Source organism: Bos indicus, chromosome 23, assembly GCF_029378745.1.
Source record: "Bos indicus isolate NIAB-ARS_2022 breed Sahiwal x Tharparkar chromosome 23, NIAB-ARS_B.indTharparkar_mat_pri_1.0, whole genome shotgun sequence".
Taxonomy (NCBI): domain Eukaryota; kingdom Metazoa; phylum Chordata; class Mammalia; order Artiodactyla; family Bovidae; genus Bos; species Bos indicus.
This window is the reverse complement of record NC_091782.1, coordinates 5,138,997-5,166,017: the sequence shown is the minus strand read 5'-3', so window position 1 is coordinate 5,166,017 and position 27,021 is coordinate 5,138,997. Positions and strand designations below refer to the sequence as shown.

The 27,021-nt window shown below is 44.0% G+C and overlaps 1 protein-coding gene across 28 annotated transcripts in view; it reads right to left on the bottom strand.

The window, feature by feature from the left end:
- DST (dystonin) overlaps nucleotides 1-27,021 on the bottom strand; it is a 518,621-nt gene that overhangs the window by 120,650 nt on the left and 370,950 nt on the right. For all 28 annotated transcript variants that reach the window (XM_070777732.1, XM_070777740.1, XM_070777736.1 and 25 more), the window contains 7 exons: nucleotides 25,819-26,052; nucleotides 24,779-25,045; nucleotides 20,967-21,515; nucleotides 16,346-16,522; nucleotides 11,085-11,208; nucleotides 4,350-4,558; nucleotides 2,629-2,946 (listed from right to left, as the gene is read on the bottom strand). In XM_070777732.1, coding sequence (XP_070633833.1) covers nucleotides 2,629-2,946; nucleotides 4,350-4,558; nucleotides 11,085-11,208; nucleotides 16,346-16,522; nucleotides 20,967-21,515; nucleotides 24,779-25,045; nucleotides 25,819-26,052 — 1,878 coding nt within the window. The remainder of the gene's footprint in view (nucleotides 1-2,628; nucleotides 2,947-4,349; nucleotides 4,559-11,084; nucleotides 11,209-16,345; nucleotides 16,523-20,966; nucleotides 21,516-24,778; nucleotides 25,046-25,818; nucleotides 26,053-27,021) is intronic.

Genomic DNA, 27,021 nt, shown 5'->3' with positions numbered 1-27,021 from the left:
TTCTCACAGCAAATTTCAGGCTTGAACTAAAGAAAGAGGGGAAAACCACTAGGCCAGCCAGGTATGACTTAAATCAAACCCCCTATGAATATGCAGCAGGGGTAAAGAACAGATTCGAGGGATCAGAACTTGTAAACACTGTGCCTGAAGAACTGTGGTCAGAGGTCCGTGACATTGTACAGGAGGGGCAAACAAAACCATCCCAAAGAAAAAGAAAAGCAAAAAGGCAAAGTGGTTATCAGAGGAGGCCTCACAAATAGCAAAAGGGAGAAGAGAAGTGAAAAGCAAGGGAGAAAGGCAAGCGTGTATCCAACTAAACGCAGATTTCCAAAGAGCAGCACAGAGAGACGGGAGGGCCTTCTCCAACGATCCGTGTATAAAACTAGAAGAAAACAGCAGTCTTCAGGAGAACCGGAGATACCAAGGGATCATTTTATCCAAAGATATGCACAATAAAGGACATAAAGAGGAGAGACCTAGCAGACGCTGAAGAGATAAAGAAGAGACGGAAAGAACACACAGAAAAACTGTAAAAAAGACCCAAATGAACTGGATGACCACGATGGTGTGGTCAGCCACCGAGAGCCAGGCATTCTGAAAAGTGAAGAAGCCATGTGGGCCTTAGGAAGCACTGTTATTATCAAAGCTAGTGGATGCAACAGAATTCCAGTAGAACTGCTCAAAACCCTGAAGGATGATGCCATCAAGGTATTGCATTCAATATGTCAAAAATCTGGAAGACCCAGCAGTGACCACAGGACTGGAAAAGGTCAATCCTCATCCCAAGAATACTGAAGAATGTGCTAACCATCAGACAACTGCACTCATCTCGCATGCTAGTAAGATCATGCTTAAAATCTTGCATGCTAAGTTTCAGCATTATGTGAACCAAGAACTTCTAGATGTCCAAGCTGGGTTTAGAAAAGGAAGAGGGACCAGAGATCAAATTGCCAACATCTGCTGGATCACAGAGAAAGCAAGGGAATTCCAGAAAAACATCTACTTCTGTTTCACTGATTAAGCCAAAGAATTTGATTGTATGGATCATAATAAACTGTAGAAAGCTCTTCAAGAGATGGGAATACCAGACCACCTGACCTGTCTCCTGAGAAATCTGTACTCAGGTCAAGATGCAACAGTTAGAACCCTGTATGAAACAGCTGGCTGGTTCAAGATTAAGAAAGGAGTGCAACTAGGCTGTCTATAGTCACTGTGTTTGTTTAATTTATATGCTGAGCACATCAGGAGAAACGCTGGGCTAGATGCGTTACAAGCTGGAATCAAGACAGGCAGGAGAAACATCAACAACCTCAGATACGCAGATGATACCACTCTAAAGGAGGAAAGTGAAAAGGCACTAAAGAACCTCTTGATGAGGGTGAAGGAGGAGAGCAAAAAAGTTGCCTTAAAACTCAACATTCAAAAAACAAAGATCATGGCATCCAGCCCCATCACTTCATGGCAAATAGAGGGGAAAAACAGTGCAAAGAGTGACAGATTTTCTCTTCTGGGCTCTAAAATCACTGACGATGGTGACTGCAGCCATGAAATCAGAGAATGCTTGCTTTTTGGCAGGAAAGCTATGACAAACCTAGAGAGTGTGCTGGAAAGCAGAGACATTACTCTGCCAAAAAGGTCTGTATAGTCAAGGCTTTGGTCTTCCCAGTGGTCATGTGCAATTGTGAGAGCTGGACCATAAAGAAGTCAGAGCTCCAAAGAACTGATGCCTTCGAACTATGGTGCTGGAGAAGACTCCTGAGAGTCCCTTGGGCTGCAAGATCAAATCAGTCAATCTTAAGGGAGATCAACCTTGAACACTTGTTGGAAGGACTGATGCTCAAGTTGAAACTCCCATGTTTTGGTCATCTGATGCAAACAGCTGACTCACTGGAAAAGTCCCTGATGCTGGGAAAGACTGAGGGCAGAAGGAGAAGAGGGTGTCAGAGGATGAGATGGCTGGACGGCATCACCGATGCAATGGACATGAACTTGGGCAAACTTTGGGAGATGGTGAGGGACAGGGAGGTCTGGCGTGCTGTAGTCATGGGGTTGCAAAGAGACAGATCTGACTGGATGACTGAACAACAACAACACACACACACATATAAAACTGACTTAGTTTGCTGTACAGCAGAAATTAACACAACACTGTAAATGAACTAGACTTCAATAAGAAAAATAAAACAATATATAGGATGTTGCCAGATCTTCAAAGGGCTTTCCACCAAGTTGTGGGTACGGACGCAAATGACGCTACTCAGAATGTCAGAGAACGATCCTGCCTACGATCTAAGTGTAAACCAACATGCAGGCAGGCTGTCTGAAAGAGAACACGGTAAACTTTAATTTAAAAGTGCACCCTACGTTCTACTCTGAGTTCTGGAACAGGATATGCATGGTATCTATGATATACAGAAAATGAGAGATGGGGTTCACTTCTGGGCAATGAGCAGAGGCCTCAAGGAGGAGACGGGCTCTGAAGTTTTTAAAGGAGAAAAGCACGGATCTTTTCCAATCCATCAGCAATTTAAATGATGCCTGTTAATCGCAATTCTGCCCGTAAATGTATGCGCTTGTCTTGGCTGCTGATACACTTGATCAGCCTTGTGAGTTCCAAGGAAGACATACCTGCATAAACTGAGACAGCTCAGTAACATCCTTCCCAGGTACATCTGCCTCAGTGAGAGCCTGGGTTTTGGCTTCTAAGAACATGTGGAGCTTCTCTGAGAGGTTCTCAAACCGCTCCACTTTGGTTTTGAGCTTCTCCACCTGGGCAAGTTTTTCCTTGTGTTTGTGACTTGCTTCTGAAAACCGGAAGGCTAAGTCCTTCATCCGGGCCTGCAGCGAGGACGCGGTGGACGGGTCGGTGGTTTCTGTGAACCGCTTCACTTTCTCATTCATGGCGTTTATGCTGCTCTGCCGCCCTGCAATGTCCTGCTCCAGCATCTGAAATGGACCAAAGACCATGTGCCCAATATGTTTACAAATAACGTCACAGACTTGTAAAGATTACTATTCACAACAACAGAAGCTTGAGCCACCTGTGACTAAGGAAGCTAACGGGAGTGACCGACCAGCTGACGGGGTCCCCCAGCCCCAGCCCACCCCACCCCCCGCCCCCGCCCGGCCAACCACGGAGCCTGCAGACAGCTGGCCGGCTGCCCTGGAGACGCGGCAGGTGGCTGCCACTCTGCGACCCCAGGATCTCCTGCAGCCCAGGGATTAGCCACGCTGCTGGGTTTCTGAAGGCCAGACAAGACTGATCTGATTAACTCCTGGGCAGCGGGCTGAAGCCGGGCGAACAAACAGGGCCCAGCGTGTGAGACGCCGTCTGCCATGAGCGACGCTCAGGAAAGGTACAAGCAGCCCCTCTCTGCTCCTTCGCACACGTGACTGTGCAGGCACTACTTTGCACGCTGCTGTACTCAGGAAACATCTCTTTATGCCTTAAATTCATCTTAAATCTACCCATCTTTGGAGCTCATTACACTTTTTTCAATATAATTTTTAACTGAGATATAACTGACATATATAACATTATCTTACAATAATGTTAAACAGTAAGTCAGTTTCAGCTGGACAACATAATGGGGCTCCCCCGATGCCCCAGCAGGTAAAGAATCCGCCTGCAGTGCAGGAGTCACAGGAGATGTGGGTTCAATCGCTAGGTCAGGAAGATCCCCTGGAGAAGGAAATGGCAACCCAGTATTCTTGCCTGAAAACTCCCACAAACAGAGAAGCCTGGCAGGCTCCAATTAAATGGGTCTCAAAGAGTCAGATAGGACTGAGCAACTGAGTTCACATGCGCATATAACATGAACATTCGATAGTTGGAAATATTGCTAAATGATCACTACAATAAGTCTAGGTAACGTCCATCACCACACCTAGTTACAATTTTTTTTCTTGTGATAAAAACTTTTAAGATCTACCCGCTTAGTAACTTTCCTACAATTATTTTGAATATACCCAATATCAAGTGCTATTTTAGCCAGAGAACCCAACAGTACACAGGTTCAAGTTCCCAGAAAAAATAAGTCTGTTTTTCCCTAAAGAAAATTAGAGGGTTGTGCTTTCTGCCATCTAGAATGAGGCTTACAACTCAAGACTATATGTTGAGGAGGATATATAAAAGAGCAGATAATGTTACAGTAACACTTTATATATAGATTTTATGTCTGCACATGGGAAAATCCAGGATATATGAATTTTAGGGATGAAAATGTGTAGTGAGGATGAGTGAAATGCTTTGAGACGGGCAGAGCATGAAAGCATCCACACTTTTTAAATAACCTGAGATACTGTTTTTCCCCCACTGAATAGTGGTCTACTTGTTTGAAGTCACTTACGATGCTTTTACTGATGACATCCTGCAGAGCGGTGGAACTCAAGGGCAGCTGGCACGGCTCCTGCAGGCAGCGCTCCACCCCCTCCATCCAGAGCAGCATCTCGTCCAGGCCGTCTTGCACGCTCAGCGAGCGGGTCAGCGTCATCTGCAGCTTCTCGTTCCGCTCACTCACAGACGTAGACAGGTCATCGTACCTCCCCACAATGTCATCTAGTCCAAAAGAACCAGGGAACGTCAACCACTAAGAGCTCTCTGCCCCATTCCTTTCCAGAATATGCTAAGGAGATTCACAAAATTCCCACACTAGAACTGGAAGAAGAAGAAAAGATTTAAGTGGCAAATTCATATTTGCACCATCAGAGCACCACCAAAACCTGAAAACAGAAAGCAAAGATCCCAGTGGAAAATAAAAAGCCGGGGATTTTTGACTAGTGTATACGTGTGTACATCATCTGGATTGGAAAAGAGATTTGGGGATGTGTAAACATTTGAACTGTCCCAGAGAAATGAACGAGTTCCAGATAGCCAATCTTTGAAGTACATGGTGGTTTCTCAATGTGACATTTCACATTAGCCACACTTCACAGCTACGTGGCGGGGAGAGGCGACAGCTGCACAGAGCCAATTCCAAGGGAAAACACACACTTCCAAGGATTTATTCAGAATTCACCTTCACACATAAAAAGTTATTTGAATCTCTGTCTCTCTTGCTGTCTCTCATACACACACATACACATTTAGGTTCTGTCATCCTTTGCATCCTAAGCAAAGGATTCAAACACATAGAAGGTGGCAAAAGCAAATGTTAATAGAAAACAGACAATGAAAATCCACATTAAATGAAGGCGGTTGAGATTACGCTTCTAAGGTTAACACTGAATTTCTCTGATATATTTAATAGCAGACAAAAAGGGAAGGAAAAACACAAACAGGCTGACCTATCAGATGAGATCAGTTTCCATTCTGAAGACTTAAGACGCTTAAAAAAAAACTTTCTGGCTAGTTTTCATTCGTATATAAAGCTCTACATTTTAACATCCTATATTCTATGTTGCAGACCAATGAGAAATTCAAAGAACAATGGTTTTTACTGTATTCCCCTCTCCTTTCCTCCCCACAACCTGTCTCTCTGGAAAACAATCATCAATTATCACTTACTGTCCAAGAATCTGAAAAAAATTGTAATGATTGCTGAATGCCATCATTTATACACTATGACCTTATATTCTTATGTTTGGCCCACAGAACATATTCCATATAATTTTTGTTTGTTCTAACACTACATCATGAGAAAACAGTTTGACAAGTTTTCACCTGACTGAGAGGTCAAGCTGGGATGAATTAAGAGAGTCAGTCATGCTCCTTTTATGAAAACACTAAGAAGGCCCTGGGAAGGGGGTGGGGAGGGCACAGTCTTTGATATGCACCAAGGCGCCAGGGGCAGACAGGAGCAGGTTCAAGTTCACGATTCTGTGAAAGTCACAGAGCAGGCCACCCAAACTGCAGGCCACAACTGGCAGGTGGGCCATTTCTCACGTGGGCAGCTTCCCCAGGGCAACATCCTGTCTGTTTAGCCATGGTAAGTGATTTCCCAAGTAAGGTCACTATTTTAATAAACTTAGCACACACAACACTGTAAATCAACTATACGACAATTAAAAATTTTTTTTAATCAATGTGTGGTTTACTTTTGGACTTAGTAATAAAATATCACTAAATTCTTAATTTTAGTAACTAAAAATTATGCTAGAAAAACATACAAAATTTACTTTTAGAATGTTACTTTTTAAAGTGGTGCCAGTCCAGGTTCGATGCACGATGCTGGATGCTTGGGGCTGGTGCACTGGGACAGCCCAGAGGGATGGTATGGGGAGGGAGGAGGAAGGAGGGTTCGGGATGGGGAACACATGTATACCTGTGGCGGATTCATTTTGATATTTGGCAAAACTAATACAATTATGTAAAGTTTAAAAATAAAATAAAATTAGAAAAAAAAATAAAGTGGTTGGTTCTCTTAGAAGTCAACTAGATCTTAGAGAAACTCCTCTATATCTTAAATATACTTTCACATATTCCTAGAAAAATATGCCAGAGAGAGAAGTTTTACTCTTAAAACAATGTAACATATGTTAAATAATGTAACACATATTTTTAAACAAATGCAAGTGAATTGTGTACACTTAACAATCAGAGAAGGCAATGGCACCCCACTCCAGTACTCTTGCCTGGAAAATACCATGGACGGAGGAGCCTGGTAGGCTGCAGTCCATGGGGTCGCTGAGAGTCAGACACGACTGAGCGACTTCACTTTCACTTTTCACTTTCACACATTGGAGAAGGAAGTGGCAACCCACTCCAGTGTTCCTGCCTGGAGAATCCCATGGATGGGGGAGCCTGGTGGGCTGCCGTCAATGGGGTCACACAGAGTCGGACACGACTGAAGCGACTTAGCAGCAACAATGGGGAAAATGTCCAAGTACTTCTTCACGTCACAGAATTACACATAATAAGAGTCTTTTTTCTCCCCCAAGCCCCTGTACCCAAGTCCTCTCAGCAGTGGTTACCAATGTAACCAGTGCCTGGGACAGAGGAGCAACATGTTGTAACGTCTACTCATATTTTGATCTCATACTTTAACATATTACATTTTTTGTGTCGTATAATCATAATGTACATGTTAAGATAGTAACATCTGAAATTTATAAATACACATGCATCTCTGAGTATCTATATACAGATGCTGAAAAGTACAGGACAAAATGTGTGATCAGGAGATTGTGACTGTCTCTCGAGAACAAACTGGTGGCAGCCAAGGGAGTGGGGGTCGGGGAGGATGGAGTCGGGGGCGGTTAGCACACGTAAGCTTTTGTACACAGGATGGATAAACAACACGGTCCTGCTGCATGGCACAGGGAACTGTGCTCAATGTCCTGTGATAAACCACAAAGGAAAAGAACATTATACAAGAATGCATATACAGGTACAACCGGACCACTGCTGTACAGCAGAAATCAATACAAGGCTGCAATTCAACTATACTGCAATTTAAAAAGCTGATAAAGAAACTGCACTACATCATTGTTTAAATCCGTGAAATTAATACTGTAGCAGAAAAAGTATAAAATTTCATATATTTCTTTTACATTTTCTTCAAACAATGCAGTTGTTATGGTCATTATTACTGATATTTTGCCTCCAGGTTCTTGCTTCTTTCAATACAAAATCATAAATAAGATGAAACATTTTTTCTTGTAAGTTAGAAGAAGCATACTGTATACAGCTGGAAATAAGTCATCCGAAAAAAACATTTTTGTAAGATTCTGACTGCCTGTAAAAACAAAAAAGGTGTGTCTTCTACAGAGTGGTTTATTTTTTAAATTCATTTTTATTGGAGTATAGTTAATTTACAATGTTGTGTTACTTTCTGCAGTACAGCAAAGTATATCAGTTATCCATCCATATACATATATATATATATATATATATATATATATATATATATATATATCATCCTTCTCTTTACCTAAAATTTCAGTTCAGATTTTAATGCCAGCTCTGTTGTGGTGAAAGGTCTGTTAATCATTTGCTGTGTTAGGATTTTTATTTCACACCAGTTCAGTCACTCAGTCGTGTCTGATACTTTGCGGCCCCATGGACTGAAATGTGCCAGGCCTCCCTGTCCATCACCAACTCCCGGAGCTTGCTCAAACTCATGTCCATTGAGTCAGTGATGCCATCCAACCATCTCATCCTCTGTCATCCCCTTCTCCTCCTGCCTTCAGTCATTCCCAGCATCAGGGTCTTTTCTAATGAGTCAGTTCTTCACATCAGGTGACCAAAGTTTTGGAGCTTCGGCTTCAGCATCAGTCCTTCCAATGAATATTCAGGACTAATTTCCTTTAGGATTGACTGGTTTGATCTCTTTGCAGCCCAAGGGACTCTTAAGAGTCTTCTCCAATACCAGAGTTTAAAAGCATCAATTCTTTGGCGCTCAGCTTTCTTTATGGTCCAACTCTCACATCCATACATGACCACTGGGAAAACCATAGCTTCGACTAGAATGACCTTTGCTGGCAAAGTACTGTCTCTGCTTTTGAATATGCTGTCCAGGTTGGTCATAGCTTTTCCTCCCAGGAGCAAGCATCTTTTAGTTTTATGGCTGCAGTCACCATCTGCAGTGATTTTGGAGCCCCCCAAAATAAAGTCTGTCACTGTTTCCATTGTTTTCCCATCTATTTGCCATGAAGTGATAGGACCAGATGCCATGATCTTCGTTTTCTGAATGTTGAGTTTTAAGCCAACTTTTTCACTCTCCTCTTTCACTTTCATCAAGAGGCTCTTTAGTTCTTCACTTTCTGCCATAAGGGTGGTGTCATCTGCATATCTGAGGTTACTGATATTTCTCCCTGCAATCTTGATTCCAGCTTGTGCTTCATCCAGCCTGGCATTTCTCATGATGCACACTGCATATAAGTTAAATAAGCAGGGTGACAATATACAGCCTCGACGGACTCCTTTCCCTATCTGGAACCAGTGTGTTGTTCCAGGTCCAGTTCTAACTGTTGCTTCTTGACCTGCATACAGATTTCTCAGGAGGCAGGTCAAGTGTCTGGTATTCCCATCTCTTGAAGAATTTTCCACAGTGTGTTGTGATCCACACAGTCAAAGGCTTTGGTGTAGTCAATAAAGCAAAAGTAGATGTTTTTCTGGAATTCTCTTGCTTTTTCTATGATCCAAAGGATGTTGGCAATTTGATCTCTGGTTCCTCTGTCTTTTCTAAATCCACCTTGAACACCAAGAAATTTTCACACCAAGAAATACTTAATAATGTCAAACAACACATTAAATACAGGAAAAGCAGCAAAGTCAAAACAAAAAATACAGTAAGACAATAAGTGACCTTAACTGATAATCCACTAGGCATTTAAACTAAACAGTGTGAGTAGATACCAAGGGTAACGTTAACAGCTCTGTTCTCAAGAAAGTCACCATCTAATGTGAGAGGATGCACAAGCATGACTGTAACTGAACAGATTCCAGGATCACGAAAGACCCCAGGAGAGGAGAAGCGGGGACATTTCAACCTCTTACCACCGAGCTCCCACCCTGACAAGACTTCTCAAGCTTCTGCTCCTGGCCACAGGTTGAAAATCTAGCCCAGCCCAATCCCAACAACCAAAAGAATCTTGGTCGGATCTACTTTCCCTGATCATTGCACATTATTTCTTTTTTAATCAACTAAAATATAAAATATAATTTTTTAAAAAACCTAAATGTAAGGCTGGATACAATAAAACTCTAAGAAGAAAACACAGGCAGAGCCTGTGAAATAAATCGCAGCAGTGTCTTTTTGGATCCACTGCCTACAGTAACGGAGACAAAAACAAAAATAAACAACTGGGACCTAATTAAACTTAAAAGCTTTTGCACAGCAAAGGAAACCATAAACACAACGAAAAGACAACCCACAGAATGGGATGAAATATTTGCAAATGAAGCAACTGACAAGGGGGTCATCTCTAAAATATACAGTTTATGCAGCTGAATATCAGAAAAACTAGCAACTCCATCAAAAAATGGGCAGATCTAAATAGACATTCCCCTAAAGAAGACATACAGATGGCCAACAATCACATGAGAAGATGCTCAACATCACTAATTATTAGAGAAATATAAATGAAAACCACAATGAAGTATCACCTCACACTGGTCAGAATGGCCATCACCAAAAAGTCCACAGACAATAAAACACTGGCAAGGTTGTGGAGAAAAGGAAACCCTCATACACTGCTGGTGCAAATATAATTTGGTGCAGTCACTGGGGAGAATAGTTCCTCACAAAAACCAAAAATAGAGTTACCGTATGATCCAGCAATCCCATTCCTGAGTATATATCCAGAGAAAACCATAATTCGAAAAGATGCACGCACCCCAATGTGCAGAGCAGGACTACTTACGTTAGCCAAGACATGGAGACAACCTAAACGTCCATTGACAGATGAACGGATAAAGAAGATGTAGCATCAATACATCTATACAGTGGAGGATTACCCAGCCATAAAAAGAACAGGGTAATGCCATCTGCACCAACACGGATGGACCCAGAGATTATCATAGTGAGCGAAGTCAGACACAGAGTGACAAATACACGATGTCATTTATATGTGGAATCTAAAAATACTGATACAAATGAACTTATTCACAAAACAGAAACAGACTCAGACACACAACACAAACGATACTAAACGGAAAATGCTGGGGGTTGGAATAAACTAGGAGTTTGGGATCAAGAAAGTACACACTGCCGGCAGAAAGTACATAGTCACATGGACCTACTGTACAGCCCTGGGAACTCTACTCAGTATTTTCTAATAACTAACCTATGAGAAAAGAATTTGAAAAAGAGTATAGATACATGTATGACTGAATCATTTTGCTGTACCCCTTAAACTAACAAAATACTGTTCATCAACTATAATATAAAAGTTTTTAAAAAGTTTTGCTATATTGTCTAAATTAAACCTTAAGGATGTTCTTTGCAAACCACATGACCAGTCCCCACTCCCAAGACGCTAAGACGCCTGCCACAGAGGGCGGGTCTTCGCTCAGACTGGGAAGAGCCGTTCCAGAGAGAAAGTGACGGGAACGTGCTAGCGAGCGATGCCCCCGTGTCTATTAGGAGACCTTCGTTTAGAACACACCCACGAGACCAGACGCAGGGACACTGCACACTTACCCAGAGTTTTCTGGATGTCACTCTTGGCGGGAAGGAGAGATGCCCTGGAGTCTAACAACACTTCAGCTGTTTTCTTCAGTTTCTCTACAGCCACTTGCTGACTTGATATCTGTCCCTGCAGAGCCTGGAGAATCAAATGCCTCAATTATACTCAGTAGGACTGAATAACAGATTTGCAGCATGAAAAAAAGGTGCACGGTAAGACAAAGTGAAATCGGACAGAGATTTGCCATTAGCAGAAACTGACACCAGAATTCTGAGAATCAGGCCAATTATAAAGCGGCACTAGGAACCACCAGCCACTTAGGATCACCCAGATTCACTCCCGGAATAAACGCTCAGCATCTGCGCACGATGAACAGCCTCATTCCCCATCCTCAGACACTCCACCCCCAGCCCAAGTTCCCCACAACCTCCAGAAAACAAAGACAGATGAGAGACAAACAAGCAACAAAAAACCTTTGGGGCCGTTTCAGACTCCAGGTAAGGAGACAGTTACAGATTCTCAGCACATCCTGACTCAATTCTGAGTCATATTCATTTCCATCAATGAAACAGAAGTTATTTAACATCTAACCAATTTCAAAAAAGCTTGAAATTTTTACGAAAAATACAAAGACCACACAGACACAAAGCTTAGCCACAGGGTCTTCTGGTCTAAGGCAGGAAGTGGTGACTGCTAAAGATGAGTAAGAAAAGCTGAGCAGGGAGGACTCCTTCGTGGGGTGGGCCGGGCCGGGTCTGGGGAAGGGGTGGCTCCGGGCCTCCTCCTGGGCTGCACGGTCCCCAGGTGGTGTCTTCCCCCTCCTTCCCGTCTGCAAACCACGAAGCAAGCCCTGACAATTTCAGCTTCTTCACCTTTGTTTAAACTTGGGCTCCTGCTCTGTATTTTTGAATCACAGGAGGATGATCTCTTACTTCACTGGAAAAAGCCTCCTAACCACACGCTCTCCCTCCAGTCTCTCCCCCGATACAGTCCCCAGTGTGTTTGATGGAAGACACACACCCGGCTTCATGACTCACCTCTGAAAATCTTTCATGGCTTCCTCATGCTTCAGAATAGAGGGGATACTGGAACTTTCTATCAATGGCCCAAGGAAATCTATTCCTCAGTTCTATCTTCAGTTTCATCTTTATCCACCTCCGGTTCCAGGTGTGGCCCACGACACAGCTATCCCTCAAAGAGTCACTCTTCCTGGACCCAAGGCCCCAGCATCTCTACACACTGAGCTTGGCAGGCAACCCTGAGCTTGGCTCTTACCTTGAACATTCAGCCTGGGGGCCTCCCTGTCTCTTCCCACCCCAACCTGGAACACCGCCCCGAGGAGCTCCCAGATTTGCCCTGTGAATATCACTGCATTGATCTGTCTCTTCCATCAAACTGGAACCTCCGTGTGAACTAGGAATTGATACTGTCCAAGTTCCGTTACCACTGCCTCACCCAGTGCTGGTCACATAGCACTGATGGAAGTTTCTGGAATAAATGAGTAAGTGCATAAGTAAATAAATGAAGATATAAGGTGTAAGGTTTTAAAAGCTCCTCTTCTATTTTAGCCTCCAACAGCAACAACAAAAAGCAAATGCCTAAAGCCAGTAGCAAAAATCTCCTCAATTAACTCCCATATCCAAGAAGCTGTGATAATACAGGCAGCTGGACATATGTCCAAAGGTTCGACAAAAAAGGACCAGCTTGGGACCTGTGATCTGAGTACCAGATCCTAAAGTTGATCCAAGAGACCAGAGAATCCGCATCCAAATGGTCATTTTGGGAAATTCTCCCACAGGTTTAGTTGCCATTAACGGTAAGAAGTTTCTCAAAACAGGAACTTCACCTAAAATGGACTGAAGTCTAAGCCACACAGACAGCTTACTCACCTCACACAGGTTAATAGGAAATGAAGCAAGTTTAAAGGTACCTCCAAAAAGAGTATTCTTTAGAATGTGAGTTCCCCAAAGTCAGAGACAGGGTTTTAACTCCTTGCATCTTCACAAAATCTAATAGCTGACCTAGTATATAAATGTCTCCGAACGAACGAATTTATGTAAAAGTGATCATGGTTTTATAAAAATATCCTATACCAACGATGGCCCTACCGACCATCCTAAAACTTAAAATAGATTACAAAAAAGCATCTCTTCTTTACCTATTCTCTTTAAAACATCCACAGCTTTTCTCTTCATAATTATGTTCAAAACAGTCAATAGGTTTCAGTCCCTAACAAGGTAGGTCCCATCACTTTATGGCAAATAGAAGGGAAAAGAGTGGAAACAGTGACAGATTTTACTTTCCTGGGCTCCAAAATCACTCTGGATGGTGACTGCAGCCATGAAATTAAAGCAAGCATTTAATTTCTTAATGCAAGCAAGCATTTCTTGCTTCTTGGAAGAAAAGCTATGACAAATCTAGACAGCGTATTAAAAGGCAGAGACATAACTTTGCTGTCAAAGGTCCATAAAGTGAAAGCTATGGCTTTTCCGGTAGTCACATGTGGATGTGAGAACTGGATCATAAAGAAAGCTGAGTGCCTAAGAATTGATGCTTTTGAACTGTGGTGCTGGAGAACACTTTTGAGAGCCCCTCAGACAACAGAGAGTGAAGGACAGGGACGCCTGGCAGGCTGCAGTCCATGGGGTCGCAGAGTTGGACCTGACTTAGTGACTAAGCAACAACGTGTTACCAGGTTTTGATTTAGCCACGGCAGTAGTTTAAAACACTACAAGACTGCAAACTGAAGTCTCAAATGGGTGCCATACGTTGTTTTTAATAGACTTCGATTAAATTAAAGCATGAAAGCAGCATCTGTGACAGGGAACGATGCAAGATGACGACCTTGGCTTCCAGCCTGGACCAGAGAAGAGTGAAGTTTATAAAGCCACGGGCACGTGTCCAGCTCATAAAAATCTCCGTACACTCGTCACCCTCCCTGAGATCAGAGCAAGCCTGGAAGGTCAATGTCATCCGTGGGACACGGTCCCATGCCTGGCTCCAAACCCAGGCCTCTACTTGGGTCCCAGGGTCTTGTCTTTCTGTGCTTCACGTGGAACCTAAGATCTCATTTCGTCCACTGACTTTGAAAAGCAGCATTCTAGCCCAGTGGTATCAGACTGCTGACAGGACAGCCAATGGTGATTTGAAAAATAACACTACTAACAATGTGCTATTGGCCTAAAGATTTCAAATGAACCCACTGGGCGCCCCAAATTACATTCATCATACAACAGAATATAAGTAGAAGTTAGTATGGAAAACGTAGAAAAGACTGATTATTTTCTAGTAGTCATGTGCCTGTATTATTGTTAAAAGACAAATGATTGTAAGACGTTGTTGGTAAAAGGAAAGAAATGGAGACTCCTTAGTCCTCATAAAAACAGATCCTCGCTACCTGTTGAGATCATCGGTGAGGAAGACACGGCCATGTGCCAGGAAAAACTCTAGTCACACATTTATTTTCTAAAATGATGCTGTGGCTTAACTGGAATTCATTCTCCTTGGAGACGTTCCTCTTTTTCTACTTCTTTGGCTGCCTTAAGACTAGAGGAGTCTTCTTCCTCTGTACGAACCAAGGAAGTCTTTAGGTTTTAGAATTAATCCACGTTTCTATTTCATTTAAAAGCTATAGCATTCATTTCGCTTTTTTTTCCTTTAGTTATATTAAAACTACTTTTATACAGGATGTAATCAGTTTGTTAGTATAGACCTAACTAAAAATGTATTATTTCTGTTTGACATAGTTTCTAATGCTAAAAATACCTAACTTCCTAAGTAAATGTAATACCAGAAATCTTAATAACCATCAGCTCCTGACATTTCCTATTAAAATAATGGCCTTTAAGTCACAACATTTCCTCTGCCAGCATACACTGTCCTTGGACCTGTTATCCAGTGGGGACTGAAAACTTCATTTAGATGGATCTATTCTCGGGCTTGTGGGCAAGAGAGAAACACACACACACACACACACACACACACACATGAGCCTAGGACTGAGAACATACCCCTGACGTTGGCAAGCTACATCACGTGGGGCTGGCCTGGCTCGGGCCACAGGTAGCGCTGGGTCAGCCCTGCCTGGGAAGTCACAGGCCCTGCCCTCTAGCCCCAGGCCCTCCCTCCTGTCTCTCCATGGCTTTAAGCTGCCACACTTTACTCCAGGGAACAACACAGCACTCCTCCTGCCGGAAGACACTGGCCTCACGCAATACCTAATGGTCAGCGAAGTCAGTAGAGGACCTGCTTCTCTCGTTAACAGAACAGTGATTTCCGACTCTGTAACTAATAGATGGAACCAAGTCTGAAGGGCGGTGGTTTCACTGGCACTAATGCTGACTTTCTATCAAGCTGAGAATAATCTATTGCTATCCACCTGCTAAGAGGAAACACAGGAGAGATTTAAGAAATGAAACTTACAAACTCAAATTTTTTTTCTTCCTTTCTTTGCCTCATGGCCTGGCGTGTGGGATACTAGTCTCCTGACCTGCCATCCAACCTGTGCCTCCTGCAGTGGAAGCATGAAATCTTAACCCTGGACCACCAGGGACACCCCTCAAAATCAGAATTACTGGTCACATGAAAGGAGAAGAAAATTTTTCAAAAGTTCTGTCCCCTTACATGAAGATTTGAAAATATACCTGAAATGTACGAAATGGGCTGGACTCTCTGGGCCGCTGGGGGTGTGGCTGAGACCCCACAATTACACTGTCCCCCAGCAACCCTGCACATTCAAAAGGGCAGGCGGCTTCTCTGAGAAGTGGGCGAGGTGACAGCTGAACTGTGCACCTCTGTGAATCAGGGGGCAACTCAACAGGAACCCACGTGGAGTGTGACGGTGACAGTCCCCCGTACCCCGTCCACTCGTGAACGCTCACCGAGGACCCATGAGGGCCCCGGCACGCAGCAGTGAACAAAACAGACCAAGGGTCAGTCCTGCGGACCTCAGAGCTAACGAAGGAGAAAGATGATGAACAAAATAAGTGAGAGTAAAGACCACAGCTAGTCCGGGCAGCACTGGTCTGTGTCTGGGCAGGAGCAGGTGGTGGATACAAACCACAACAGCAGTGTCAGACCAGCTAAACCAGAGCAGAAGAAAGAGAAATGGACAGACATCGGAAGACCAAGTCAGGAGTCCTGAGGAGGGACACGCACACCTTCCCAACCCCTCTCCCCTTGCCCTGTGGGCAGGATCACAGAAGTGGGGGGAAAGCAAGGTTTCCTGTGGGACGACCCCGGGGCTGGATCTCTCCCTCCCTCTCGTTTCTCTTACCTTCATCTCTTCCAGCTGCCGCTGCAGGTTTTTAGGGTCCACGGCAATGGGCTCGGATAAGTGTCTGCTGGCTGTGGCCTCACAGGCCTGGAGCCCAGAGAGAAGCCCGCTCGAGGCGTCTTCGTAGTGCTGGTATTTATCCACCAGGTCTTTGAGGTTATTCCCGAGGACATTGCACTGAGAATCCAACAAAGGAAGAGTGGGAATCAAAATCTGCTACCTCTATACACAGTCTTCAGGACCTAGGAGTCATGCCACCTGTAAGACGCCAGACTTCAACCACAGCGAGCGACACCTACAGAGCAAAGAGCTTCTCCTTTATATGAAGGTGCTTCCTCTAACCAATCAGAAAGTCACCTTAAACGTGAGCCGACAGATTACATTTATGCCAGTTCAAAAACATACGCACAGGGCTGGGTCTTCAGCTAGACTGAAGGCCCTAAGTGTCAGTCATCAGAGGGGCTCATCTCACAGAGTTGACACACCAGGCGTAGAGTGTACATCAGACAGAGACATGGTCCCTGTGCTTCATGTTGCACAAGACTGATCAACTTCTCTATGTTGCACAAGACTGATCAACACGAGGAGGGAAGAATTCAGACCAGGAAAAGAAAAGGCCAACAGTCAATGATGCTCCGCAAGCCATGGATGCAGCCTGGTCAACCTGTTCAGTTTATACTCTAAACTGGGACATGTTTTCTCTTTTTTATTTCTTTCACTGTTTTTAAACAAAATTCTCTTACTGGTCCACAAGAATAATAGAAATGGAAACTGTCTCTTAGCCACTCAGTATTAAAATAATACCAATCAAATATACATGTAAAGCAAACACTTGTGAAGCGAATTTTAAGAGACAAAGATTCCTTTCTCAAGTTTGAGGCTGCAAAGTACTCTATAGTTACAGTTTATATTTCAGTTGCTCAATCGTGTTTGACTCTTTGCCACCCGATGCACTGCAGCACACCAGGCCTCCCTGTCCACCACCAACTCCCAGAGTTCACTCAAACTCATGTCCACTGAGTCGCTGATGCCATCCAAACATCTCATCCTCTGTCGTCCCCTTCTTCTCCCACCTTCAACCTTTCCCAGCATCAGGGTCTTTTCAAATGAGTCAGCTCTTCGCATCAAGTAGCAAAAGTATTGAGTTTCAGCTTCAGCATTAGTCCTTCCAATGAACACCCAGGACTGATCTCCTTTAGGATGGACTGGTTGGATTCCTTGCAGTCCAAGGGACCCAGAAGAATTTTCTCCAACACCACACGTCAAAAGCATCAATTCTTGTCACTCAACATTTTTTATGGTTCAACTCTCACATCCATACATGACTACTGAAAAAACCATAGCTTTGACTAGACGGACCTTTGTTGGCAAAGTAATGTCTCTGCTTTTTAATATGCTGTCTAGGTTGGTCATAAGGAGAAAGCAATGGCAACCCATTTGCCTGGAAAATCCCATTGGTGGAGGAGCCTGGAAGGCTGCAGTCCATGGGGTCACTGAGGGTCAGACACAACAGAGCGACTTCACTTTCACTTTTCACTTTCATGCATTGGAGAAGGAAATGGCAACCCACTCCAGTGTTCTTGCCTGGAGAATCCCAGGGACAGGGGAGCCTGGTGGGCTGCCATCTATGGGGTCACACACAGTCGGACACGACTGAAGCGACTTAGCAGCAGCAGCAGCAGGTTGGTCATAACTTTTCTTCCAAGGAACAAGCATCTTTTAGTTTCATGGCTGCAGTCACCATTTGCACTGATGTCGGAGCCCCAAAAATAAAGTCATTGTTTCCACTGTTTCTCCATCTATTTGCCATGAAGTCATGGGACCAGATGCTAGAAACATGCTAAAAACATGATTTTAGTTTTCTGAATGCTGAGTTTTAAGCCAACTTTTTCACTCTCCTCTTTCACTTTCATCAAGAGCCTCTTTAGTTCTTCTTTGCCTTTGGCCATCAAGGTGGTGTCATCTGCATATCTGAGGTTATTGCTATTTCTCCCGGCAATCTTGATTCCAGCCTGTGCTTCATTCATCCCGGCATTTAGCATGATGTACTCTGCATATAAGTTAAATAAGCAGGAAGACAAAATACAGCCTTAATGTACTGCTTTTCCTATTTGGAACCAGTGTGTTCTTCTATGTCCAGTTCTAACTGTTGCTTCTTGACCTGCATACAGATTTCTCAGGAAGCAGGTCAAGTGGTCCCATCTCTTGAAGAATTTTCCACAGTTGGTTGCGGTCGGCACAGTCAATAAAGCAGAAAGAGATGTTTTTCTGGAACTCTCGCTTTTTTGATGATCCTACAGATGTCGGCAATTTGATCTCTGGTTCCTCTGCCTTTTCTAAATCCAGCTTGAATATCTAGAAGTTCACGGTTCACATACTGTTGAAGCCTGGCTTGAAGAATTTGAGCATTACTTTGCTAGCATGTGAGATGAGTGTAATTGTGCGGTAGTTTGAGCATTCTTTGGCATTGCCTTTCTTTGGGATTGGAATGAAAACACCTTTTCCAGTCTTGTGGCCACTGCTGAGTTTTCTGAATTTGCTGGCATATTGAATACAGCATTTTCACAGCATCATTCTTTAGGATTTGAAATAGCTCAACTGGAATTCCATCACCTCCACTAGCTTTGTTCATAGTGATGCTTCCTAATGCCCACTTGACTTCACATTCCAGGATGTCTGGCTTTAGGTGAGTGATCACACCATTGTGATTATCTGGGTAGTGAAGATCTTTTTTGTATAGTTCTGTGTATTCTTGCTACCTCTTCTTAATATCTTCTGCTTCTGTTAGGTCCATACCATTTCTGTCCTTTATTGTGCCCATCTTTGCATGAAAAGTTCCCTTGGTATCTCCAATTTTCTTGAAGAGATCTCTAGTCTTTCCCATTCTATTGTTTTCCTCTATTTCTTTGCATTGATCACCGAGGAAGGCTTTCTTATCTCTCCTTGCTATTCTTTGGAACTCTGCATTCTAATGGTTCTATCATTCCTTTTCTCCTTTGCCAAAGTACTCTGCGCTTAGAGCCAAAATACACACACCACCTGCTGGTCAAAATGGGTAGTACAGAGTTTTATAGTCAGGGCTGCCTGGAAACCACACTACGTGAACTAAAAAATAACTTTACAGTCTTAATCTTTAAATACATATTGCAGAAGTAAAGTAGATGAATAAGACTGATAGAAGCAAGATGAAAATGCCTTATTTTCCCTGCTTCAGTTTTCAAATTTCTTGCTTCTAATTCCAAAACTAAAGTAACAGGACAGAGTGAAAACTATAGGTACAGATTAAAAAGTTAAAAATGAAATAACCTTATTGCACAGAAAATGAAGTCAAAAAACAAAATGAATACCGATGGAATCAGAGAAAATATTTGCAAATGGTGAAACCAAAAAGGGCTTAAATTCTAAAACATATAAACTGCTCATACAACTCAATAACAAAACAAAATCCAATTGAAAAATGGGCAGAACTAAATAGACATTTATCCAAAGAAGACATACAGATGGCCAAGAGGCACATGAGAAGATGCTCAACATCACTAAATAGTAAGCGAAATGCAAATCAATATTACGAGGTTACCACCTGACACCAGTCATAATGGGCATCATCAGAAAGTCTACAAATAATAAAAGCTGGAGAGGGTGTGGAGAAAACGAAACCCTACTACACTGTTGGTGGGAATGTAAACTGGTGCAGCCACTATGGAGAACAGTAGGAAGTTGCCTCAAAAAAAATAAAATTGGAGCTACCACCTAATCTAACAATACCACTCCTGGGCATACATTCAGACAAGCACTCTAACCGCTATGTTCATAGCAGTGCTAATTCACAATGGCCAAGACATGGAAACTACTTAAGTGTCCATTGCTATTGCTAAGTCACTTCAGTCATGTCCGACTCTATGTGATCCCATAGACGGCAGCCCACCAGGCTTCTCTGTCCCTGGGATTCTCTAAGCAAGAACACTGGAGTGGGTTGCATTTCCTTCTCCAATGCATGAAAATGCAAAGAGAAAGTGAAGTCGCTCAGTCGTGTCCGACCCTCAGCGACCCCATGGACTGCAGCCTTCCAGGCTCCTCTGTCCATGGGATTTTCCAGGCAAGAGTACTGGAGTGGGGTGCCACTGCCTTCTCTGTAAGTGTCCACAGATAGAGACAAATGGATAAAGAAGAGGTGGTACGTATATACAGTGGAATGTTACTCAGCCTGAAGAAGAATGAAATTATGCCATCTGCAGCAACATGGATGGATCTAGAGATGATCGGTGAAGTTAAGTCAGAAAGAGAAAGACAAATGCCATATGATATCACTTGTACGTAGGATCTAAAATATGACACAAAGTTGCCTGAGAAACAAAAGCAGAATCATAGACATAATCCCAGACTCCTAACCTTTCCCTCCCTCAGAGGAAAAGCAGAGGTGACTAGCAGAGGTGAGCTATCTTACATAGAGAGGATTAGCAACACAGGACTGGGGACTATATTCATTGTCTGTGATGAACCGTAATGGAAAGAATATCAGAGAGAATGTATGCACGTGTACAACTGAGTCACTTTGCTGTATAGCAGAAATTAACATGACGTTGCAAATCAATTAGACATCAATTTTAAACACTGCACTTACCTTTGTGTAGAGGGACCTGAAACGCTCGGTGGCGCGGTCCAGCCGGCCCTGCACTTCTCTGTGGGCGGCAGAGGTGTCCACCTGGTCCCGATCAGCCCGGCCGCCTCCCTCTCTCCCGCCGCAAGACTTGGCTGCCTCCAGCACTCTGTTGCCAGAGATGGTGATGTACCTCAAGTCCCCTTTGTGCGAAATGACGTCTTCCGAGAAGCTCTTCTGCCGCTTGAGCTTGGCCGTCAGCCCGCTGAGGTCGTCCGCGCCGGCCTCCAGGTTCTGCAGGTCCTGCTCTGCCTGCTGAAGCCACTGCTCAAACTCACCGCAGTCCGTGTCGAACTTCTGCAGCTCCTCCTGCAGGGAGCGCGTCCGGCGCACCGCCGTCTCCGATGCAGCCAGCGCGCTTTCGAAGTGTGTCTTCAGCTCCGTCACGTTCCTCTGCAGCTTCTCCTTCTCCTCCGGGCACAGGTGGTGGCCCTGCGTCTCCAGCAAGGCTTGGGCCGCCTGTGTGGCCGCGAGGACCGCCTGCTGCTGGGCCACGAGCTCCGCGTGCTGCGCCTGCGCGAGAGCGGTGGGGTCAGGGCGTGGGGTCTCCCGGCCCCTGACGCTCACCCCCGCCTCCCGCCACCCCGGGCGCCCCGCCTCTGCTCCACTGATGAATTTCCCCAAAGGAGGGGAGGCTCAGCTCATCTTAGGATTTCCAGTCTTCTCTGGAAAGGACTTGGGCAAGCGCACAAAACAAGTACCGTTTTGAGAAGTTTGGGGAGGAACAGAACAAATTACTCTTCCAACTTGAAAACAAGCACCCACCACCTGCTCTAGTTCGGCTCATCCCTTCCTCACGAGCTCCCTAAAGGGACGGGGAGCGTCTTCACCTGATTATTGATCAAGGAAGTATGATGTTTGCTTACGAAATGATCTTGAAAAAATACTTAATAGGAAAAAAAGAATCTATAATTTGAAAGCATAAAAAAACACACACACACACAAAGATAAGCAGTAAGCAAGAACAATACACATTTGGAGAAGCTCAAGGGAAGTCAGAGGAGCATGTACAATAGAGGAGCATCTTGGAGCTGCTCCTGGGCTGGCTGAGCCTCGGTTTCCACAGTGGAAAGAGGACAATACCCTACAGTCACAGATATTCGGAAAGGACCACAGGAAGCCACGCGGGAAGAACACTGCCCTCAGAGCCTGGCACACCCAGGGATCCAGGTCCACCCTGGGGGCGGAGCACAGAGCAGGTCACAGGTGAGGGGCTGCTCGCTGGTGTGCACAGCTACCCACCCTGGCCCCTCAGGGCAGCCATGCAGGCCTCAGAAGGCCAGGAGCCCTTCCTCTCCAGCCATAACCAGCTTCTTCCATCCACCCCATCATGCCATTAAAATGTGGTCAAAAGCATAATGGAAAAGACACAAGTGTATACATATGTATGACTAGATCACTTTGCGGTACCATAGAAACTAGCACAACACTGTAAATCAACTATACTTCAATTTTTAAAACATGTAATAATCCTTTGGGGCCATTTCTGCATTTCTTGTGATGACTTACTTGAAGCCAGATGCCTGATCCCAACCACTTCCAAACCCCCTCTGGGACCTGACTGTCCCCCACCCCCGCCGACCAGGCACCTGGCCTCCACCTCTACCCATCCCCACCCGCAGATGCGCTGGGACCCTTTTCTCCAGCTGTTCTCTTGTCTGGCTCCAGCTCTACCCCAAAATACTTGCCTGGCAACCCCCATCTCCCCTAAGTCTTGCCACAAATCTCCCTCTCCTGTGTGTCCCTTCTCTGTTGATCCTATTAACCCTGAAAGAGGGCCCCAATCCCATACTCACCCAACCCATACCCAGCTCAACTCAGTAGGAAGTCGCTGCCTCCCAGCACCCACAGAATGCAGATGGTTACCACCTGCCCAGTCATCCTCAGCCCCGCAGACAAGAACCAGGATGGGATTCATTCTGCTCATGACCGACAAAAGAGCTGGCACCCAGGGGCTGAGAAAAGATCACGCCAGCCATCAGATGAACAGGGCCGAGAAGCACTGCTGTGGGGCAGCTTGTCCTGAAAAGTCTGATCCCAGACATCAGCAGAGAACAGACTCACCAGTCCTGGTCCCCACCCTGCCTGTAACAACACCTGCTGTGTGGCAGACATATGCAAGGACTTCTGTCTCAATGACTTTTCTCCCACAGGTGATGTCTTCCATACGTGAGTTATATTCACAGGACGCCTCCGTCCAGTGGGCTGGACAGGTGTAATCATACCTGTAGGTCACCCGATCCGTCCTTCCCTCTGACAGATGAGGGGAGACAGGCTGCAGGTGGGGAAGCACCGAGCCCAGGATGCGTGGCACAGACAAAGAGCTGGCCCCAAAGCCCTGTGCTCCTGAGCCTCTGGGCCATCTTTCCGCTCTGCCAGGAGAGCGGGAATTTCTAAGTTCCTTAGGTTCCCATCTTCTCAGCAGTAAAGCATTCAGAAGGGTAAACGTCATACTGTGGCCAAAAACAAGGGTTTCCTGGGCAGCACCTGTGTGTCTGGTCCACCCTGGTATTTTCCACTCCTTCAGTAGAGTTTCTAACCTTTCCCGACTCCTCTGTAACTGACTCACAAGGTTCCTTTAGGAAATCGTTACATTTTTCATTTTAAGACGCAATTACAGTCAGGTTTTGAAATAACCTCTTGAAATTGTGATGTAATGAACACCCCACTCCTCTTCTGGTTTACTTTCTAATTCCTTTAATAGAATAGCTTCTCAGAGAGCACTCTGTTCCCAAAACGCCAAAGATAAAGGCTCAGAGGCAAACAGCAGAACCACAAACATTTCTGAAACCCACCAAAAGCCAAACACTGAAATAAAATGATTAAAACACTCTCTAAAAACAGCTTTCAAACGCCCCCTTGGCTCCTGGAACCGCATTCACATCAGCTCTGACTTCCTTCATGCAGTAAGCTTTCACTCCTCTCCTCTACAGCACCTTCACCAAACAGACAAGCTGAGGTCTGCAGAGGACTCGCATGAACCCAAAAGGACACAGCAGGCACGGACTGGAATTCAGCAGAGGGACTCACAGCCTAGGTTTAAGCCCAAACTCCATCCCTCACTAGAAGCATGACCTGGCCAAGCCAGCTCATTCTGTAAGTTACTTTTCCCATCTGTTGTTGTTCAGTCGCTAAGTTGTGTCCAACTCTTTCGCAACTCCGGCAACTACAGAAGCCAGGTTACTGTGTCCATGGGATTTCCCAAGCATTCCCAAGTATTCCAAGAATCCTGGAGTGGGTTGCCATTTCCTTCTCCAGGGAACTGTCCCGACCCAGGGATCAAACCCAGGTCTCCTGCACTGGCAGGTGGATTCTTTACCACTGAGCCACCAGGGAAGCCTTCCCATCTGTAAAATGAGAATAATAATAACATTAACAATAATAAGCTCATCACCGTTATAATTGTATTCTCATTTTACAGAGTAGTGGGGAGGACGAAAGGGACAAAGTGATGAGTCAAGCCGGGAAGAGCTTTGAAGTTTGCCTGGACCACTGTCACCGCTCTACGAATGCTAGCTATTATTGTTACTGCTGTTAATTCCTTACAACTCTGCTTTACAGAGAAGAACTCCACATTTAATGATGTAGTTCTCATTGCTTTTGACTTGTTTACAGTTCTCAGCACAACTTATTCTGACATAATGATGGGCCTAGAAAAAAAGGACTTTACTCTCAAGGGTCCCTGAACTTTGAAGGGACAACTCATGTGCTAAGTTCTTCCTATCTTTATAGACCCGAAAAGAGACTCTAACAATATCCTGTTTGAAACAACACACCTTCATCTTCTGGTACTGCTGGTTCAGGTTCTCCTCGGTGGTCCCGACACGCCCGTCAACATCCGTGTCCAACAGGTTACCGTTAAACTCATCCTCTTCTCCCATCATCAACTTGCCATCACCCTCTTGAAAGTGCGTCCCGTTCTGCTCAATGATCTGTTTCGGCTCCATCGCTGCCCGTCCTGAGTCTCTTTCAACATTTGCCAACCAGTCCAAGAGGTTTTCGATTTTGGTTTTGCTCTCTTCCAGCTGCTTCGCAGCCACGACCTGGGCAGGAAAAGTCACAATAGGTAACAGTGAATGTGGGCCGAGGCATGGGTGTTTAGACATTCCGAAAGCAAATAGTTAGATCACTGAAAAATCAGAGTGGGGAAACAAACCAGACCCACGCTGAAAACTGAACATTATGAAATTAAGTCTTACAGCAACTGGTAGTTACTCTGAAGTTTCCATTGTTCTTAAAATACATTCCAAAATTATAACTGATGAGACCTCAAACATCTCACAAGTACAAAGTTCCACAATCCCACTTAGATTTTTTTTTTTTAAAGTTCAACAAAGCCTACACACTACTATATGTAAAAGAAATTAAGCTACAAGAAGGGAATCCCCTGGTAGTCCAGCGGTTAGGACTTGATGCTTTCACTGCCGAGGACACAGGTTTGATCCCTTATCAGAGAACTGTGCAAGCTGCAAGGCCCAAAAAAAAGGCTGCAAGGATATATGGTACAGCACAGGGAATACAGCCAATATTATATAGTAACTATCTATTGAATATAACCTTTAAAAGCTGTGAACCACTGTGTTGTACATCTGTAACTTCTATAATATTGCACATCAACTTTGATAAAAAAAATTTTAAGTTCAGCAAGGCCAATTCTTCAAATCTGGTCAATTACATGCATGAAAACCCCAAATTCTAGTCTCTGCGCTAATCATCGCTTTGACCTCCTGACAGCAGGTAACAAATCAAGGCCCTGGAGAGCCTCGTCATTCTCAACAAAGCTGCAGGAGTGGGCACCACACATCTGAATAAGGACCTTTTCCGTTTCCTCTCGGATTGCTGTCGTCACAACCTTGTCCAGCTCTTTCTTTGACTGCTCCGCCTTTATAGTCAGCTGTTCACACTTTATCTTAGCTTCGTTCAGTTTCTGTTCAATCACAGCCTTATCTTCTCGTGACAGCTTTTCACCACTCTCTTTTAAGAAATTTTCTGTGTTTTTCACTATTTCTGCCAATGCCTGTGCACTTCCTTGCATATCTTTCTGTAATTCCTTTTAACACAGAAGAAAAAAAATTATTAAATTAGTAAACCTATTTAATTCTTTCAAAACCATCATTCTGAAAGTGGGGGTAGGTGTGGGCAGAGGAGAATGCATACAATGCATACAGGTTGAAAAAGCATATTCAATACAATGTTCATCTGAATGGTTTTATTTAAATCATAATATTTAATGTAATTTGAAACCTCAAAGAATATTAAAGAAAGATATAAGATTTGCATGGTTAATAAATGGATGTGGTTTGTAAAACACTGAAAAGAAATATTTAGTATAATCTTTACAAATTTGCACACATCAGATTTTTTTACATTATGTGAGTACATAATAAAAGTTTTTAAATACATGTTAATATTATCAATTCTGTTTCTAAACATTAACATCTATCTACTGCTCAAAATAAAAACAAATAATTCCCTAAATTATGAGCTAAGTTGTTCCTAAGATAATTTCCAAAGACAATTTTTTTCTACTAAATGCCAGAGTTCTATAAAATGTAATGTTTGCTTCTTTGCCCTGGCTGCTAGGAAGCTCAGAGTAAGATCTCTCCTCAAGTAATACAGCTTTCCTCTCGTTAGATTTCTCTATGTAATTCTTCCTCTTTTTTTCACCCATTATAATTTCATTCTCTATATTGCACTATGTTTAACTCTTCATGCTATGTTCCCCCATAACTTAAGGCTCCCCAAATTTTTCTGGGAAGTATCTGAATTGAAAGAGACAGTGTCCAGTTGTCCCAGCACCACCGAGTGAAGAGGCTTTTTCTCCTTGTATATTCTTTTTTTTTTTCCTTGTATATTCTTGCCTCCTTCGTCATAACTAATTGACTGTAAGTGTGTGGGTCTATTTTGGGACTCTATTCTGCCCCATTGATTTCTGTGTCTGTTTTGTGCCGACACCATCTCGTTTTATGGCAATAGCTTTGCAGGACAGTTTGAAATCCAGAAGCAAGATAACTCTAGC